This window comes from Corvus brachyrhynchos, unplaced genomic scaffold, assembly GCF_000691975.1.
Source record: "Corvus brachyrhynchos isolate BGI_N302 unplaced genomic scaffold, ASM69197v1 scaffold56, whole genome shotgun sequence".
Classification (NCBI taxonomy): Eukaryota; Metazoa; Chordata; class Aves; order Passeriformes; family Corvidae; genus Corvus; species Corvus brachyrhynchos.
The window spans coordinates 3,411,881-3,431,693 of NW_008238664.1; the positions used below are offsets into that span (position 1 = coordinate 3,411,881).

Below are 19,813 nucleotides of genomic sequence, written 5' to 3' on the forward strand. Positions count from 1 at the left end.
AAAAAAAAATTAAAAAAAAAAATCTTGCAGTGTTAGCTACTGCTTGAATAATTTAGTCTTGCTGCCTTCCCCAGGAAAAGTACACTCCATTCCCAATGGACAAAGTTACTGTAGTCTCCAAGAGCGCTGGGAGCAGGTATGAAGATAGAGACCCTTGTTAGAGGAAGAGGGGAGCCACTTCAGCAGGGAGAAGCAGGCCATAAGATCATGTTTGTTGAAGCTAAATTTTTACAACCACATAACAAAGAGTTTGGCTCCTGGGGCAGTGACTTACATTGCTGGGTTCTCTATCTAGGACCAGGAGTGTTTTAGCAGTGATACTCCACCTGCTCCTGCAGGAAAGGCAAACGCACGACAGAGGAAGTGACTTGGTTTATGAACAGGTTAGCAGTTTTAACAGTTATTCCAAACACAATCAGTTGGATGAACATAAGCATTACCACATTGGATCAGGCCACTATTTCTGTCAGCAAGAGATGCTAGCATCAGCTCTCCAGAGAAAACTGCAAGGAACACTAGTAACAGGTAAGAGTAAGACTTCCTGGATCCAAACATCCAAACACATGTGAATCTTCCATCTCTCCTTTAGTTAGGACTTGACTGACACCAACTCCCAGGGCTGAAACTTAGCAAGGTTTATTCATGTGGTAGAATATCCGTATTCATGATTCTTAATGCTAGCAAAAACTGAGAGAATTCCTTCATCTGAGAACCACATTCCAGTTATGTAGCCTGACCAGAAGTATATAGCAGCCCGGCAGCCCATCAAATCTTAGTGTCACCTGTAAAAAGCCTACTAGCTGAGCTAAAACACATCCAAGGGAGAAAGAAATAGGCAGGTTTTGTAAAGTAGCCAGCACATCATTTAGGTGTACCAACAGCTGACTGTGTTGTAAAAGGAATGAAAAAAACACTTCAAACCCTCAAACCTCTCTGCTTCCCGCACCTAGTCTTCCATCTACTTTGGCTTCAAATCAGTGAATCTTGCATATATTTGCACTGTCAGACTAAATTATTCTTTACCATGGCAAGTCTACTCTTCATATAGGTATTTAATGACCATGCACAAGTCAATGACTAACCTATAGTTTGAGAAATGAAATGTATCAAGCTTACTTAACTTTGAGAGTTTTACAGTAGGTGAGTTTTCTTCAGACTGTCTAGATTCTTACAGCTTTTGGTCTGAAGCGTTATTTGTCAGCATTCTCATTTTAAAAGCGTGGCTGCTACAAATCAGGGCAATATTCCAGTACAGTTTTTACTTGTGCTACATATCAGAGGCTATAATGTCTCCTTATTTCTACCAAGTGGCACCTCAGTTATAAACTGAAGGTTGCATTAGTATTTGAAGTCAGGTTTAGGTGACTATCTAACATCACCTCCAACAGTCTAAGCAATTGCTTTCTGAGGTATCAAAAACCTTCCCTGGATAAACATCCATAGCCATACATAACTATGGGCATTCCACATATGCATTAGCAAATCTTGAGTTCTTGAAATAAATATTCGAACTATTAAGACCTATGATTTCTTGCACCTTCCTCTGGTTTAGCACTTGACACTGTCAAAACTTACTCTAACCTGGATGGCACTCAGGTCTGATCCAGTATGGCAATACCAGCGAACTTTTATTAATCTACATTCTGTTTTTTTTTAATTCTGCTAAGGTCTCAAATGCAGTGATACCATTAAGTTTTGTAACTTACACACCGCTGAAGTTTGTGAAAATCAATTCCTTCTATCAGGTTTGAGTTAACCTGCAGCTTACTTTACTGTCCTCTTCCGCATTACTCACTATGTCTTGGTCACTCATGTTGCTGACTGATCTTATGGTTCCATCTTTCCACTGGCCAGGAAGAAAGTAACCGATGGAGGGTAAGGTGTCAGGAACGTGTGCCTGTCCCTGACCCCATGGAGGTCAACAGTACCCACACGGAGTGGTGGCTGTCCTACAGGTTACTGCAACATGGAATTGAATAGTACATTTTGTATTATTCCACTAGGAATCAAATTCGTTCTACAAAAGTATCTTGCAGAGACTCTTGACTATGATGACAAAAACCACCAGTAGTAGTTATTTACATCCCAGTGCTTGGGACTAGGGACAGTTCTGGGCCTCTGTGAATCTGCCTTGCTTACTGGTGCCCTGTAAATGTTTACTAGGTAGTATGCTGCCCATGAAGACATGGGATCAGTCAGCAGGGTCAGAACAATTCAGTGTAATATCAGTAAACACAGACATGAGACAGTATTTGGAAGGGCTAATGATTGGAGCCTGGCCCATATTCCAAATGAAAATAAACCTTTTACATGGGACTCAGGCTGGATTTACATCAAAGACAGGCCCTCCCAGTGCCCCCACTGGTGACAGCCTCTGCCTAGGAATGCTCCAGCTGTTACTCCCAGGGATGAAGAGCACATTCCCCCTCGCTGGTGCAAATATTTCATATTCTGTTAGACGGCAGCACTTAGCTCAGCTCTGCTGCTTTGTTTCATTGCGGAGCACTCCCCAGTAAAATTGGACTGGGCCATTTTTAGAGTAACAGACAAACAAGTTGTAGGTCAGAGGCTATGGTTAGAGGATAGAGAATGTAAACTAGGAGTGGTGGCAAAAAGGTGGATCTGAAAACCTGGAAGAAACACTCTGTTCAGAAGACCAATGTTCAGACAAGAGGTTTCATTTTAAGTCTTCTGGTGAATTAAATACAAACACTGCCAGATTTGCCAAAGAGCAAAGCTAGACAGATACATGACCACTGCAGCTTGCTTCCTTGAGCTCTACTTTAAATATCAGACTGGACTCTAAAAGGGCCACAGTAGCTCTCATCACTTAATCTGCTACAGAAGGTATTGTAAGCTTATCCAGCACATATCAGGCCAGCTCCCTGCACTGATGTGTATGGATTCCACTTTCCTTTTTAATAAAAGATTTATGATTTTTTTCTTCCCTTTTGGGCCTAGTGTAAAGGAAAAGAAGGGTCAGTTCACATCTCTGTGTTGGAGGATTCGTTTCTACTCCTGTTCTTTCTGAGAACATTGCCTGGAAAATACGGCAAGTAGAACTCCAGAGACAATATGATTAAAGCATCCTCAAAATCAGAAACAAAACAAACAAACAAAAAAAAGACAGTTTGGAAGGGATTTGCTGATTTATCTGTAGTTCCATCATATTTAAACAAACCAACAAAAACCCAAAACAAAACTCACATACAGACCTAGTTCCCTCTACTTTTAAACAGTGGAATACTCCTTTGTAACAGCATCTATTGCACTGCATTAAGTGAAAATCTGAGGGCAAAGAATGCTAAGGCCACACATTTGCCATTGCTTCATTGCATTATCATTCTCTCTACATCCCAAACACTCCCAGCTTTAAATTAATGGACTTGATTAATCTTTGTTTTAAACCTTTTTAAACCGTCTCCAACAAAGAAAGCAAATCCATTGTGGGTAACTGGCTCTTCTGTGTCCTACTGCCAGATGGTGAGGCATGAAGGTAATGGATAATATTCATCATTCCTGAATATGAAAACACAAATGGAGTGCAAAGAGGAGAACCTTTTCAGGAATTTTAGATCTTCTCTTTGTGTCCTTCTCAGCAGCACTATAACATATTGGCTCAATGGATGACCAATACCATATATAGACAAATTGAGAAATTATGAGAAGGAACCCATCAGCACTTTAAGCTGTTGCAGTACTGAAAATTGCTTCAGTTGAGAACTTAACACTGAAAAATTTAGATTTGCCCCCACTGGATGCCATTGTGTGCAGAATGCTCTGGCACTAGCATGATCTTGACTCTCACCATCCAGACAATTTTAGGGTTTTGTTGTTAACCGATTAGCTATTTGACACAGTTGTGCAGAGCACTCTGCTCTTGTGACCAGTGCTTACCCTGGGTAGGCAGGGATGGCTGTGGGAGGTACTGCCCGCACTGCCCCATACACTGTCCTTCCTCGGCCCCTCAGATGGGCGCCCCGAAATGCGGCGGCTGTGGTGGCTGCAGTTGGATAGGGGAAGCCTGGAACTGTGAAGACAGACAAGGTGGAAGGTGAAAAGGATACAAGCTCTGAGCCAGAGAACAACCACCTGCTTCAAACAAAGTGACACAATAGCTCCACAGCGGTGGGACATTTGGCGTCAATCCTGCAGAGGGACATGCTTATAACCCAGCAAGCATCCCATACATACTTCCTTCTACACCATGGCCTTTGGGGGGAGAAGGGTTGCAGAGAGGTTTGGCATGCAAGAGGTTAATGTTTTGGCATGCCTTACCCACCCCAAACAGGGCTCAAATCCCCCCACCTTTCGACACCGCCATGCAGTCTGGTTAGAGTCTGAGAAGCGCGGGGAGTTACTATCAATACAGCACGCAGTTCTTCCAAAACTGCAGAGGCTCTTTAAAATAATTTGTCAAGAGGCCCTTAAAGTCAACCAACTTACATCAGTCTCTTCCCTCCTTTCCCCTCCCACTCTTTGCCACCCAATCCTCTGTATGTTCATTTTAAAGCCTGAAAGACAAGATAGCCCATATAACAGCAGCAGCAATTTCCCATAAAGTGCCAGTTTACTGAGAGCCCACCTTCATTTAACAAGCGTGACCAGTAACTGGCACCACATGTAGCGATGCCTGTATTATTATGCTTTAAACTGAAGTAAACTGGCTCATGATGAAACTTTGTAAAACCTCAGAGGCATCTGCAAACATGTCATAAACAGATACTGAGAGAACAGATGCTGAGAGGGAACGAGTCCCAGGGCACAAACCCAACCCAGCGTGCATCCAGGTGCATGCCACTAGGGGCCCTGCAGACCCATGGTTTAGCAGCTTGTATAATATGTACTTTAGGGATTTGTCCATTTGGTTTCTTCGATTTCAAAAGAGGGAGGGGAGCAAGGGAATGGCCTATTCCTCACACACACCCTCCCCTTGTTCTGCAGCCTCCTTGTCATTCAGAAGGACCCATTTGGCAGTACAGCAAGACACTGCAGATGAACAAGTTACAGCAACTGCACACTATACTGTAGCTCAAGGTAAACTCATTCCCAGCAAGACCCATCCTTTCAAGTATATATTATACAGACTGGAGAGAAGAAGGGTAAAAGGTCATCGTTAACTCAAGCACAGTAACAATACAGGGGCCGTTGGGGGCTACTTACTGATTAAAGGAATGTAAGTGTTAATACCCCCCCTTCCTGACAGGGGCACTGCGGCGTCATTGCCCAGCGAGACATCTGCTTGAAAGCTGGACGCTAATTTAATTTTCGAAAGAATAAAAAACAAAAACAAAACCGTAAAAAGGTTATAAAGAAACAGCAGATTAAGAACATAAACAAACACCACTGCAGTTAAATGGCAGAAGTGGAAGTGTCTACTTAAGCTCTACCTGCATATAACTCAGGGCCGTACACCGCTCCAACCACAGGACTCAACTTCCAACCTGAAACAACAAAGACTGCAGTGAATGCCAAAATCTACACCAAGAGAAGGAACGGGCAGCGTGGGTAGGGGGAATGGTCTCTTGCATGCGCCCCAGCTTCACATGCACAGCTCTTTCCAATTTCTGCTTCGCCTCAATCCCCCTTGGTGTAGATGGAGGCCAACTGCCTTTTCCTAATGTCAAGCTCTAGGTCCAGGTCGCTGTATTGGAGGGAACAGCAAAACATCAGCTGATCCGCAGCGGGCAGAGGCACTGCTGTGGGAATGCCAACTACCTTATATGCATATTCGCCACGAGCACCATGCGACCTGGCATTCCCTGCAGGAGCCAGCTCCTCCCTACTTTCACTGGGAACACTGCAGATCCAAGCCCTCTATAAAGCCACCGGCCCAGACTGTCATTTCAGGCAAGTCAATTTACAGCTTTGAATCCTTCTGTCTTGTCTGCTAGAGATCTGCTAAAAAGCAACAGTGTCTGAACTTATTCATTAACTGCATTACACAACTATAGTTCATAAAACCAAATCATTCTATTCATCTCACATTTTCTCCTCACTGTTATTTTAGTATTTCTTGCCTTCTTTATGCTGCTTTTCAGGTGAAAGCCTTCACAGAGAAATGATTTCAATATAATGTGAATAATTGGCAAGAACTGCAAATCATCAAGATAAAACCTACAAGAGAATAGGGCTTAAAGAAGTATGGGTATGAGTTGGTACATATTTCCAGTCACATCTAGAAACCTATCTGTCTCTTCCCCCTCCATCTCTCTAACGGGGGAGAAAAGAAGTATAAAGCTAACAATGTGATCTGGGTTGGCTTCCACAAAGCATTCCTTTCAGGAAAGGTCTCAGCTGTTCAGCTAGCAATCACAGAGGCATTTTTATTTAAATAAATCCATATGCTTCCCCTGCCTTGGAGCCCTGGTGCACTTGCTGAACTTTTAACACCTCTAAGCACTCTAGAAGCCATAAGAACAACTCTGTGAACTGCAGATGGTCAACACCACCCCTTCACCTGTTGGCAGAGTATCACTGACAGATGCAGCACAGGCTCCCTCTACAAGTACAGGCACACTGCTGCTGCACTGCTCACCTTGATGGCAAAATACTCCAGTGTTGGCAACAAGAGGACTATGAACTCTCAAATTTAACAACAGTTGTACAACCACACTTGCCAGTACACCTTAAGCCTGGTCTAATACTAAATTCCTTTGCATAGCTTTAAGGCTGGCTTTAAACTGCTGGCTGCAAAAGCAAAATACTCTTGTACGTTATCACTTAAACAGTTAAGCCAAGTTTCGTTACCAAACTGTCCCATGCATGACATTTTGTGCCCTTGTTTTCAGGACAATATACCATGGATGCACTGCCTTTTGTTACAAAATCTCCTAGTTCCTTCTGGGTACTGTGACCCAGAATCCCAGGCCTTTTGCTTGGCCCTGTTTCCCCAGCTCTGTACCCAAAGTAATATTTATTTGCAGGGGGCCCCTCAGTAAGTTGGCAGCAGAGCAACATAAAGAAATTTTATCTTCTGAGTTTGGAGTCTTACTTTGTAATCAAAACAGATTCTAACACTAGCAACTACCTGTATGCAGCTTCCTGCCTTGATGAAACTGTTTGGGAATATTTTCAGACCAAGAAGAACTTTGCTGCCTGTTTCAGGACAATGACTCAGATTCAGAGTCTTTATCAAAGCAGCATTCAGTTCTGCTGGGAGAATGACTTTCTATGCTATATATGCCTATGAAGTAAAATGACTGCACAGAGAACCGCCAAGATATCCCAATGAAACAGGATTCTTCACTACCCAAACAACTTGGTCTTTCTCTGTTTAGGTTCACTGGGAAATGACTGAACACGGGCGCAGTCTGAAACAAAATGCAAGCTAACGAGCAGCGCAAAGGCTCTGTTCTGGTGGTTGCTTGGGGACAGCTGTACTTTTACAGAGAAAACCTAAACTGAGATACCTTAAGTTATTAAGCTAATCGCACATCTTAAGTTATGCTTCTGCATTCATATTTAGGTATCCACGCGATGGCAGTGAGACACAGGAGTACTGCACATCCCACCATACAGCATCAGCTTGCAGTAGTAGCGCAGGCAACCCGCTGGTCCTTGGCATCTTTACCCACATTGGCCACATTGGGCATGTCCCTACCTCTCTCTGTTCCCACTTCTCCATCTGGAAAATGGTAATTCTCCACAAACACTTTAGGGTTATACTGGATAATGGTATAAATTAAGAGTTTGTGGGGTTTTGTTGGTTTCTTTCGGTCCTGAGGAGAGGTCATGACTTTTCCCTTTTATCTTTCTTCAAACGTTTCAGCTCATCATTAGTACAAACTGTCTCTCTTACCATTTGCATAAGGTGTGACCATCTTCTTATTGGTCATCACTCTCGCAGTGGCATTGTTAACCTAAAAGTAAGAAAGGGGAGGGGGAGGAGAGGGAAGGAAGCACAGGATGTTAGGGAAAATGGTGAAAAGCTCTCAGATACCACACACACACACACACACACACACACACACTATAGTTCTCTGAGCAAAAAAAAATTAAACAGCTAATTTTACATGAATGTAATCTTTAAATTACTTTTAACAGTTGCCATTTAATTATAAAAGTTACAGCTAAACGTGGCATTTTAAAATTATGCATTAAACAAAAGGCCAACAAGAGTAAAGTGCAGATTCTCCACCACCCTGCCATCCCTAGGCAGAGGATTATTTACAGCTCTGATCAAAAGGGCAAACCCTAGATGCTTTGTCCAGGTTCTGTTCAAGAGGCAGGAATAATTTCTGCAGCCCAGGGCAGGAGAATTGAACCAGGTGATGCACAAGCTGACTTGTTTCTCAAGCTCACCACTGGAACTGGGGCCCAGCAGGTCACCACCAGGACACTTTTGGGTAGAAAAAGGTAGCCTGGAGACCCTCAGCATTAGATTTGAACTCCCAAGGCTTGAGGAAATCTCTGGAGCGTCACCAACTGTTTAGATGGTCTACCTTCACTGATTTACACCCACCATTTTCAAATCTTTTTCCAGATTATTTTTTCCTTGTCACAAATCTCATGGAACAAAAAGAATACATAGCAGCAGACCTGGATCATTTGGGGGGTTACTGTGCCCTCCACCCTCTTTACAGAGCTCTGCATAGTTCCAAGCGGTTTGACTGCTCAAGCAAGTGGGGTGTTACCGCAGAGATGGTGCTGATAAAGAAAAGATGGACTAGTTTGGAAGCCAAGTTACTGCAGCCCCGTGTCAGCCTCAAAACTCTTGCAAGGAGGGTGAAGCCTTTATGTATCATCAATAATTTATCAAAACCCATGCCAAATGGGAATGGAGGCCAGGGTGAAAAGAAAAAAAAAATGGACACAAAAATAGAAGCTGCCTTGGGCCCTTGAGATGTATGGATGGTGAGCGTACACAGGGTGGCAAGTCCAGAGCTACATTTTACTCTTGTTTCAGACCCAAAACAATAGAAATATTACACATTTAAAAAGAAAGAATGGGAAACAACAACGATGAGACTGAGAGCATGCAGTTAAACACACACAGATAAAAAAAAAGAAAGAAAAAAAACACACCACAATTGATTCAGAGGGTGGGGAGGGGAGGAGTGAGGGGCTAGGGTCTCACAGACAATCATTAGATGGAGCAAGTGCCTGAAATCAGCTGCTACAGCAAAGTGCAACACAAGCACTTAAAGGAAAAATTGCCAGAACCGATCAGAAACCACCAGTCAGCAAAGAGACCAACAGCTGCATTTAACTTAGTAAAGAAATAAACTGGGGAGGGGGCAGAAAGAAAAAGAGAGAAAACAAACAGTAACAGCTACAAACAGGTCTCAGATAGAAAGAGCAGCAGAAAGAAGGGGCAGGAGAGAGAGAAGAGGAAATGGGTGCATTAATAAAAACCAGCCAAACTGGAGTTCAGTAACTCTGAGTAAGATGTGCAAGGGGAAATCACCATGAAGTCAGTAATCAAACAGCTCAGACTGCTACAAAACAATATGTACATCCAAAGTCCAGGCGGCATTACTCAACAGCATTGAAAATAAAAGGGGGAGAAGGGGAAGGAGGTGGGTGGGGACAACAAGTCAAATCACATTTCGTAGTGTTAATGTGAGATGGCAGATGGATTTTTTCTTTCTTAATTTTTTTTTTGTAATTTTAAGAAAAATTTAAAAAAAAAAAAGAAAAAGCTTCTTCTCTAGCACTTTTGTTTCACTTACCGCCAACTCGTACCATCGCCAGCATTGTGTATAGTTACCATGGAAAGAGTCCACTTCTGATGGGAGAATATAAACCATTGGAAAGGGAAAAAAAAAAAAAAAAACAAAACAAAACAGGAAAAAAAAAAGCAAAATATGCAGACATCTTACTCAAAAACGGCGGCTTTTTTGTTTCAATATTTGTACTTTTTGGTTTGTGTTTGGTTTTTGTTTTTTTTAAGAAAGAAGGAGAGAGGGATGATGCCAGTTAGCCTTCAACGCAGTGGAACACCAAACTGGTCAATACTAGGCATGCCCAACATACGGTCATGTTGGCCAGCCAACATTAGCCCTTCCCTCCCCGGCGGCGAGAGCAAGCAAACTTTTACGGTTAGCTTTCACCAAACCCATTCTTGACCATGAGCAGGTCAAGAAACCAGCAGTGTTGTACAGCACAGCCCACTCAGGGCTGCTGCCCCATGTGTCCCCACCCCTCCCACAGGCATCATCTCACACTTGCATGGAGGAGAACTGGCCTCAGAGGAAAGAGAGGATACTGGCTGGCCCCCTGCTTTCTTTTTTGGACACAGAGTTAGAAGTTGGACAGTACTCTTTCAGTTAGTTTTGTTCAGGCCTGGTAACAGGAAATCGGAGCCTCGCAAACTGAAGCAAAGGAAAAATCAAGACAGCAGAAGGGCAAAAATTTGGAGTGGGTGGGAATAAAACTTAATAAAAGAAGAAAGAAAAGGAAAAAATAATACCCCAAACAACAATAAAAATATTCTGTAAAGGGTGTAAACTTCTATACATTTCAGTGCAGGGAGGTGAAGGACACAGACACAAACACACACGCACACACGAGACTGGGATCCAAATGTGAAATAAGTGAGGCAAGACACAAAAAGAAATCAAAAGAATAAATATAAAGAAGAAATTGAATTACTGAAGACATGCACCTCGATTTTACGGCCCTCTACCACGGTGCCGTGTAATTTCTCCCTGGCCCTGTCTGCATCAGCACTATTCTCGAAAGTTACGAACCCGAATCCCTGCATGCAGCGGGAGAAGGGGGGAAAACATGCACATCGTTATATATTGAAATACTGATCTCTAGGTAAATAGAGAAAAAATATCACAGTATGAAATCGACATCAGCACAACTCAGCAATAACCTCCTAGAGTCACATTGTTGGTTCATGCATGTTTCATAAATGAAAGAAATTAAAATCAATAAAAAAGGAACTGTAATCATAATAAGAATAATAAGAGTAATTTAAAAAAAAGAAAACATAAAAGCAATTGAGGCCAGACCAAAAAAGAAGTACAAAGTTACTCGAGACAATTTTTCATTTTGTTTTGGTTTGGTTTTTTGTTTAAAAACACTAAACCCTGCTTTGACATAGGCAAGCTGGGCATGCCCAAGTGGGGCTTCTCTCCCCTCTGCTAATGAACACACAAATTTTGTAGGGCCCCTGCTGACCCCAGACACAGGACACGACATCAACACTGAGCAGCACTTTGTTCTCTTGAGAAATTGCTACGAGAGCGAGCAGCGATCTGAGTTCATGCCTGGCACCAGGAATTCTGCGAAGCTTTGGGCAAATCAAACACTGAACCTTGCTTTTCCCACCTGTGGAATGGAGACAACAATAATTACCTACCTTAGAACACTGTTGAGAGGAAGGGCTCTTTGTAAAGCATCCCTTGTAAGCTCTTCAGGGCACAGCTCATGTCTACTCCTAAGCCTGAAACTTCCCCAGTGATACACGGGGCCCTGAAAGCAAGCAGGGCTTCTAGGTGGCACCATAAAATAAGCATATTTAATGTGAAGATTTAAGACTATCACATACTGTAGTTGCAAAGTATTCTTATCTCTGAGTACTCTGATGGACTTGACTGTAAATCTTAACACCTAAATACTGATTCATTTGTCATGGCAGGTTTTGTCTGACACTGCTGACCCGCTGCTACCTCCCCCTTCCGTCCTGCTACCCGTCTTACTTGGCTTTGTTCTGAGATGGCAACCTCTGTGCTGTGGAGAGCAACGGATCTTTGCCTAGTTAGAGCATGGAATTTCCAAAAAAACTGACATGCCCTGCTTGGAGCAACCACAAAGGCTCAAGGACTGCCAAAATGTCACTTTAGTTAGACGAATTCAGATTTACCACATCCATGAAGGCACAAGCAACACATGCCTGTCCTACACACGCTCATGCTGCTGCCAGCTCATGCAGTGGTGTAACAGGGCAGGGTAAGAGACCATGCTTCCTTCCACAGAGACGAGTGCACCGACATTAACAGAGAGCCAACGTGACAAAGTGAATTAGGATTTTAACTAGGAACAAATGGCATCTTAATACAGACAACTGTGATGAGATACTCTTCATGCCATTAGAGAGAGTGGACCCAAACAAAAAGCGTTGTTGAATTCTGCTTTTACGGTATCTCAACAACAGCAATAACTGGCTCCTGTGGCTTGGTATAAAGCAAATACTGCTTTAATGTACAGAGAGTAATCTCCACTGGCTCCAGTACCCTCAGGAGCAGAACAACAAAGCTTACATTTGATGCAATGGAAGCTCCCTCCCGATATTAATTGAAGAGTGAGGTGATGAGAGTGAACTACAGCTATGCCTGTCAGGGAAGGGGGCATGCTAGCCAGGCAACCTCCTTCATGCACCTTGGGGTCAATATGTATTTAGACTGGACAGCCCAAAAAACAGATAGCATCTTGACTTCTAAGCATTGTCAGCAATGAGACACAAGCAAGCCATTATTCTTCAAGCGCTTTTTAAAGGTCTTTACAATACTAATCTTAAAACAGCCCAAGCCATTTGACAAGCTGGCCTTTTATCATCCACAGCTAGGTTTCCAGCACAAAACTCTTGCAAATTTGTAAAATGCAGGGTGGTGGTTGGTTTGTTTTTTGGGTTTTTTTGGTTTTTGGGGTTTTTTTTGTGGGGGAGGCATTTACTTTTTTTCTTTCTCCCCCATAAAAAGCAATAATAAAGGGTCTTTGCCAAGTGCTGCAATGCTGAGATCAACGAAAGCGCTCCTTCGGGCTCCAACCCAATAATCTAAAGCTTCAGATAATTTCATTTCTCCAGCTATAAATAAAGAGCTATATAAATAACAAACTGATGCTTTTTTCAGAACAGCATAGAAGTTCCCTGTTTAAATGAATTAAGATCAGAGCTACAAGACATAGGGGCTAATAAAACAGCCCAACTGCATGTAACTCTCAAATATGTTGCAGAGAACGAAGGGGGGGTGCAGGGGGTGTAATAGCAAAGCTGATTAGGAAGGAATAGGGTATTGTGTCTGCTTCAAAGAGCCCCTACAGAGAAAGGTAAGCTTGAGAAATAGAACAACACCTTTCCCTCTGGTTCTGTATAATGGGAAAAAAGCATCTTTTAAAGGTTGGGGGAGGAGGGGAGATAAGGACCGCAACAGGAATCTCTATTTCCCTCTTCTCTTTTTACATTAAAATTTCTGTTTGTTCTAGACAAGCCTGTGGAGACCGAATGAAATTTATGTTTTCGGTGATGATGTGAACTGAAAGCTGGAGTGCAGATGGAAAGTAATTTTTTAGACATTAATCTGTGCAGGCTAGAACCAAACTAAGACTATTTTAATTCACATCTGTTTGCAATTAGTGAAGTCTGTATGGGATTTTAAAAAACTACATTATCATTAAATATCTTTAAATTGAGGAGGAATTTTCAGTATTTTTATTAAGTTAACTCAAGGTAGCATACAATCCGCATGCAGACTATATGAGTATCATTAACAATGTGAATTAAACCAGAATTAATCTGATTCAGAACAACATAACTAATTAACCATATTTTATTGACAGATCAGCCTTTAGCTTGTGCAACTCTTTGTTGAGAACCATTTAATGTCAATGCTGAATTAATGTTTTACATAATTGACTACGGCAGTTAGTATTTGTGTCCTCTTGGTTTGTCATATTAATGCATCTCTTAGACATTCAAATTTTCATCAGGAAAAACAGGTGAGCCACACTCGACATTTTTGTTATTTCTAAGTTTCAAAACTAGCAATTATATATATACACACATTTTTGATGTGGGAGAGAAAAAAGAACATACATAGATTTTTTTATTCCTTCTCACAGATGACCTGTAAAGAATAGGAATTAATTTGTACCTAAGTACCTATGCAACAAACAGTTCTCAGTTTTCCCTCACCAAGGTTGTCTTGACCTTGAAAGAAAAAAAAGAAACAAAGCAAGAAAAAAAAAGATGTGGCAGGTATCCAACATTTACTAGCTTAGCTTTATAGCAGGTACTGGATTGCTCCATAGTAATAGGCATGGAGTCAGAGGAAGGGAAGATCCTGGATGAAAAAATACTTAGAGTTTCTAAAATTTAGATTATACACATAGTTTGAGTTTAATAATGCTGTTATGGTAACAAGGCTGAAATTTTCAACAATTCCTCCCCACCAGCAACTGCCACGACCTTCTCCCATGCAGAAAATAAGTTTAACCCAGCGAACACTAAATTCCAACAAACATTTTTAGGACTAGTGAGTAATTTGCAGTACCGGACTAACCCCTTATCACCCAAAGGTTTACTGAAATGGCCTGAAGAGACCGAGTAACTGCCACCCTTTTAGTCTGGCCTCAGATTCTGCAATAAATAACAAGCAACATGATGAGCCAGTGAAAAAAAATAATAAATGTATATATATATATATATAGTACTTGAACGTTTCCATCTCTGAAGAATGAGAAAGAAAATTTACCATGTAACCGTAAAGGGAGAAATCAAAACCAGACGGTTCTCCTGGGTGTGGCCAGAACACAGAAATTAAACAAAAAACAACAACAAAAATAAAATAAAGTAAAAAAAAAAAAATAAAACCAAAGAAAACTAAACAGAGCCCCTTGAAATCCATGCATTGTTAACCTCATTTGTCACGGAGTTTAGACCAGTCACCTCAGCAGCAGCATCTTTGCCTTGTACCACTGGAGCACGCAGCTGGCAACAGCCTTGCTGTCATCTGCTGCTGTCCTTGTTTCTAACCAAGTTTTTTCTTTTGTTTTTTTCCCCCCCTTATTTTCATAATAAACTTTTAGAAGTCTGAAAACAATGGCCAACGAGGCAGGAGTTTAGGCTACCTGCTTCCAAGGCATTCAGAAAGAGTAGGAGGGTTTCAGCTATAATCCACCTGAGATGAGCAGGACTGAATGCACCGACAGCAACGCAACACAAAACCCAGAAACAAATTATTGAAGACACACACACACAAATGCACCCTTCAAGTTGGTGAAAGCATCTGTGTAAACCAAGCTGCCACGATTTCAGCAGCTCTTCCAGCTCCTCCCGGTCCCCGTGATGCACTTTGCGTTAAGGCACATACATGTACAGAACCTGTCGGTGTACCTGTGCAATCTGGTGAATCAGATGCAGGAATTAAACTGACTAAAATAAAAAAATGTAAGTTTATCTTCAAAAAAACCTGCAGGGCTATTTTGAAACTGTATCATTTCCACAATCCAGCTTGAGCTGTTCCACTGCCAATCCCTGCTGCGAAACAGAGGAGGGGGCAGAGGCCAGCACTGAAGAGTGGGAGCCCAGCCTGCACTGCTGGGTAGCAAGAGCCTGGGGCTTCAGAGCAGCTCCAGCCAGCTCAGGACAGGGGCTTCACAGCCCCAGTCATGCCCAGGTGTGTGCTGCTGTTCCTCCCTTCAATCGGCCCTGGTCCTCATTGCATGGTCTGTGAGTTCAACAGGCTGAACTGGCTGAAGACAAGCCCATTTCTCTCCCTGCTGCATCAGTGTCTTGCTAATTCAGCACCTAGATTCAGTTCCCTACATAGTGAAACGAGCACTACTGGAAAGGCACTCCCACAGGAGCAGCAGATAAGCTTATATGAAACCATCAACTTCAGCCCAAAATTCAAGTTTAAATAAATCAGTTCAGTGTATGGACTAACTGATCTCTTTAGTTCAGTACTGCAGATTCAAGGCATGAAGCCACTGAACTAGGATAAAGGGACACTGGTCGTGTGTCCTTCATGCCACCGGCATTCTAAAGGGATTTGGTGACCTGAGAAAGTGACGCTGGTCACCAGTGCTTAATTTATTTTTAAACCTCGTTGTATTAATAACACTGTTTGTATTTCTGGCTCAACTAATGAAATCTGAACAAAAATTATAAAAATAGAATTGAAATGAAAACAAGACTTCTAATTTATGTAATAAGGTGCTTTCCACTGAGTGGACTCTAGGTCCAGAAGAAGAGTGGCTCAACTCAAAGCATCTAATCCATTTAAAGAAAAAATGAATGCACATGCAAACATACAGTCTTTAAGGCACCATTATCAAAACCTATATTCACATTCTTAACCTACAGTTAACTGTAAACTTAAAAATCCACCGAGTTCTCTAGTTAGCATAGGTTTACTTACATAAATCCAAACACCAACAGATGCAATTTCTCTTGTAACCCACTATACAACTAATTTTTAAAATAAATATGAAGCACTTCTAGGCACTATAGTCCTATACAAGAACTTGGAGATCTGGGTCTCGCAAGTGGAAATCAGTGAGGGACATAAACTTACAGTATCCTGAAACCACGAGCTCCTCTGCACTAATATGAACTCTTACCATTTAAAAAGCTACCAAAAAAAAAAAATCCCTATTCAGCCAAGATTTTGCTGTGTGCTTACGTACTCCTGGTCTCTGAATGTCATTGAGGGCACATCTTGGAATGCCACACGGTACGCAGCTGGTGAGCAAAGAGCTTGGATTCCCTTCCCCTGCAGTTTTACAAATGCCACAGGGTACTCATTACACAGGCAGACTGCATTAATTCTGAAAATATGTCCACTCGTTCGATTCAGCACAATAGCGGCAAAATACGCATCTAGAGGATGCATCTCCACTAACAAAAGGAGCAGGAATCCTCTCGACTTCCTCTGGAGGTGTTTTATTCACGGTTCAGTGAAGTGCATGGTAAACTGCAACCATGGGCAGAATGCTATTTAAAGGCACTTATACCAGTCAGAGCTAGAAATGTAATGGTAAACAGGATAAATGAAACAAACAGCTAGTTTCCTGGAAGCAAGCAAAAAAACCCAAACACATCAAAGGAAGACTGACATCATTCTATTAAACAAGAATAAAACAAAATTAAATTCAAGGAATGTTTAAAATTTTTATCTGGTTTCTCACACACAGCAAAGCAGTTATAAGTGTGAGGTCTACCAGGGCCGATATATTCCTACTAAACAGACTGAATCTGGGAAGAAATTGAGTTACAAAACAAGAATTCACATTGCTCTGGAGAAGAACCAGCAAAACTCATAAACTGCCTCCTACACTGCTGTGATATAGAAAGTCAACAACTACCGCTTCTGAAAGAACCTGAGGCGAGAGGTGGCTCTGAAGGACACGCCCAGCTCTCTCTTTGGTCACCAAACTTTGTAAGTACACAGAGATCCTGAAGAATGCAGCCAGTTTGATAGAGCTTCCCCAGGCTGCAGAAGAAAACTGCCTGGTCATCTCAGGTGGATTCAAAGTGAAGAATGCTACCTGAACGCTTCCTCCAGTCCCTCCTACCGACCAGCACTGGAGCGATCCCAGTAGAGTTCTCCCGCCACAGCTCGGCGGGGACAAAGCGCTGCTCAACCCCATCGTACACTGGGTGGGGGCGAACCCAGGGCAGTTTGGGATTTACCACTGTACCTTCAAAATATTTACAAAACATATACACAAAACACTACAACCCTTAGGAACCCAGGGGAAGGGAAGGGAACATTGAGAACACAGCACAAGGCAGGCAGCAGGAGCATCTGCTTTCGGATTCCCAAGAGAGAGGAGAAGGAGGAGAAGAGAGAGAGGTTTCATATCATTAGATTAGAATGGAAACCACAGGGCAGGAAAATGCATTCAGATTTTTTTTCCTAAGGTGGAGGAAGAACCCAAGAGTGAGTGAGTGGCCTCCAGAAAGATCCATTTCCTTTGCTTCACCATCAGATCACCAAACTGTTGTTTTTCCATTATTATGTGAACACCAGGTGCTTCGTGCAGCTATACCCCACTCAAACACTGGGGCCTCCCATTTTCATGCTAAGCAGGAAGAATGTTGCATTCTTTTTAAAACAGAAATTATTTTGGGTGAGAAGGATGCAAAGATACCATGAAATAACTCTTTGGCTGTTTTCTCATTCTGTTCAGATTCTGGACATCCCTCAATACAGGCTACCAGTTTTGTAACTGCTTTTTGCTGCAAGATGACAAAAAAGCAGTAGAAAACTGCATGGTTAATAAAGACTGGAAGAACATCTCTGCTTTCTTTTTTTTTTTTTTTTTTTTTCAAATATTTATTAGGGTTCAGGGTAAAATTCATCAAGGAACTCTTCAGCAATCATTTTTGTTTTAACTGAAAACCAGAAGCCTTGGGCTTTAGCAACAGCACAAGAAGGTACTTTTCATAGGCATAAATCAAGTCTTCACAGAAAAGCCTTCAATGTCAATGTTGCCGAGAAGGGAAAGGGCAGCTGTGGGCGTTTAATACACAGGGCTGTACAGAAGGGAGAGAGAGAGAGTGAAGTTCATGTGTGGAGAGGAAAACACTGCTCTGGAAAGCACAGGCAGTGGGATATGAAGAACATTTTGCCAGGCCAGTTATTTTTGTTCTTTCTTTTGCAATTATATCTGAACAAGTAGGGATTTGATAGATGCCAGAGGCTGTTCTCAAAATCAAACAAAAATGACTAAAATCAAGAGTAATTCACAGGTAGCTTTGGCTTATAGATATCAAAAGAACAGCAGAGAGCAGAATAAATATTTACAAACTCAGCACAGCTGATTGTTTTGGTAAAGCATATAGATTTTTAGCCATGCAGGGAAGTAAAACTCTAACTAAGCCATGTAGACATTTACTTGTTCAGACTGTCTTGTTAAAAAAAAAAACAAAACAAAAGAAAACCATGGTATTAAGCAGAAACAGAGGATGGGGGGAAAAGGGCTTGAAACTCATTTATTTCATATACAGATCAACGGCTTTCTGGTTTCCAGATAATACAGGACTGAAGAATTTCAGAATGCATCTTGGGCAACATGGGTGGAAATTTGCAGAGGGCTCTGAACATGAACACACCTCAGAATATATGTTGAAACAAAGAGGCCACCATAAAAGCTGTGAACCTCAAATCCAAGCAAAAGGCATAGACTCTAAACCAAAACTGCTTAGCTGAATTGCAACATCAAAACCTTTTGTGTGCATGCACACATGTGCACACACGTGTGCGTGAGGAGGAAGGAAATTTTGTTTTAATTGAAAATGGGAATCTTAGCATTGATTAAATCAAGCAGAGTATAGACATGCACTGTGCAAGCTTCCCCCAGAGAGCTTTGGCAATGCACCTCGCTCCTGACCTGCAAAACTCCCTGCTATTCCAGTGCTGAACCTCCTGGGCAGAGAGAGAATCACATCAATTTGTCATTGTGGTGATACTGGTTACGTGATGAGAACCAATTGCCAATTAGGGCAGAGATCACTGAATCTCTCTGCAGCTGACCTGAGCAACATTTGAAACCTCATCTCCAGAGATATAAATTACCAGTAACCCTCAACAAAACCTCCCTCTTAATATATCTGTAAGAAGAAAATTGGAGGGTGAATGCAAATTCTGTGGGGGAGGTCCACATGGGGCAGGGCAAGTGGAATGAGGATGCTTATATTAAAGCATCAAATATCTCAAACATGAAAGGTCAGTATCTCAGAAGTTGCAAGTAAGTCTGCAAAACAGAGTAAATAAAATCCTTTCACATATGAGATATGACAGTTTTTCTATAGAAGTACTTTAATGCAATGAAAATAGCAGGGAAGGGGGTGAGTTAGCTTTTGTTCTTATGGTCTCCCATCACACAAAGCTGTTTTACCTTATTCTGCCTTCTTCACAGGGCAGCCATTGCCAATGCAACGGGAACGGGTTGGTATGAAGGCTCAATTGACTGACTCCCTGTTTGTTCAAAAGGCTGGGGAACCTGATCCCACATTACAGACAGGAGTGTCTCTGAGCATTTGTACATGCTGCCCAGAAATGACCATGCTCACAGTCTCGAGTCAGAGGGAACAGGAGACAGCCCCCAGCAAAGCTCTTCCCTTCCCCCATCA

General features: G+C 42.1%; 1 protein-coding gene across 27 annotated transcripts in view; it reads right to left on the bottom strand.

Annotated features, from left to right (window-relative positions):
• Positions 1-19,813, bottom strand: part of RBFOX2 (RNA binding protein, fox-1 homolog 2) — a 114,005-nt gene that overhangs the window by 16,487 nt on the left and 77,705 nt on the right. For 15 of the 27 annotated variants that reach the window (XR_001863162.1, XR_001863160.1, XR_001863159.1 and 12 more), the window contains exons 5-9: positions 10,610-10,702; positions 7,802-7,862; positions 5,391-5,444; positions 5,164-5,256; positions 3,898-4,030 (exon numbers count right to left, since the gene is read on the bottom strand). Coding sequence is in view for 19 of the 27 variants with exons in the window: in XM_008636405.2 (XP_008634627.1) it covers positions 3,898-4,030; positions 5,164-5,256; positions 5,391-5,444; positions 7,802-7,862; positions 10,610-10,702 (434 nt within the window). In the remaining 8 variants the exon portion in view is untranslated. Of the gene's footprint in view, positions 1-274; positions 333-3,897; positions 4,031-4,446; positions 4,515-5,163; positions 5,257-5,390; positions 5,445-7,801; positions 7,863-10,609; positions 10,703-19,813 lie in introns of those variants that run through there. The other 12 variants (XR_001863165.1, XR_001863164.1, XR_001863163.1 and 9 more) reach the window with 5 other exon arrangements.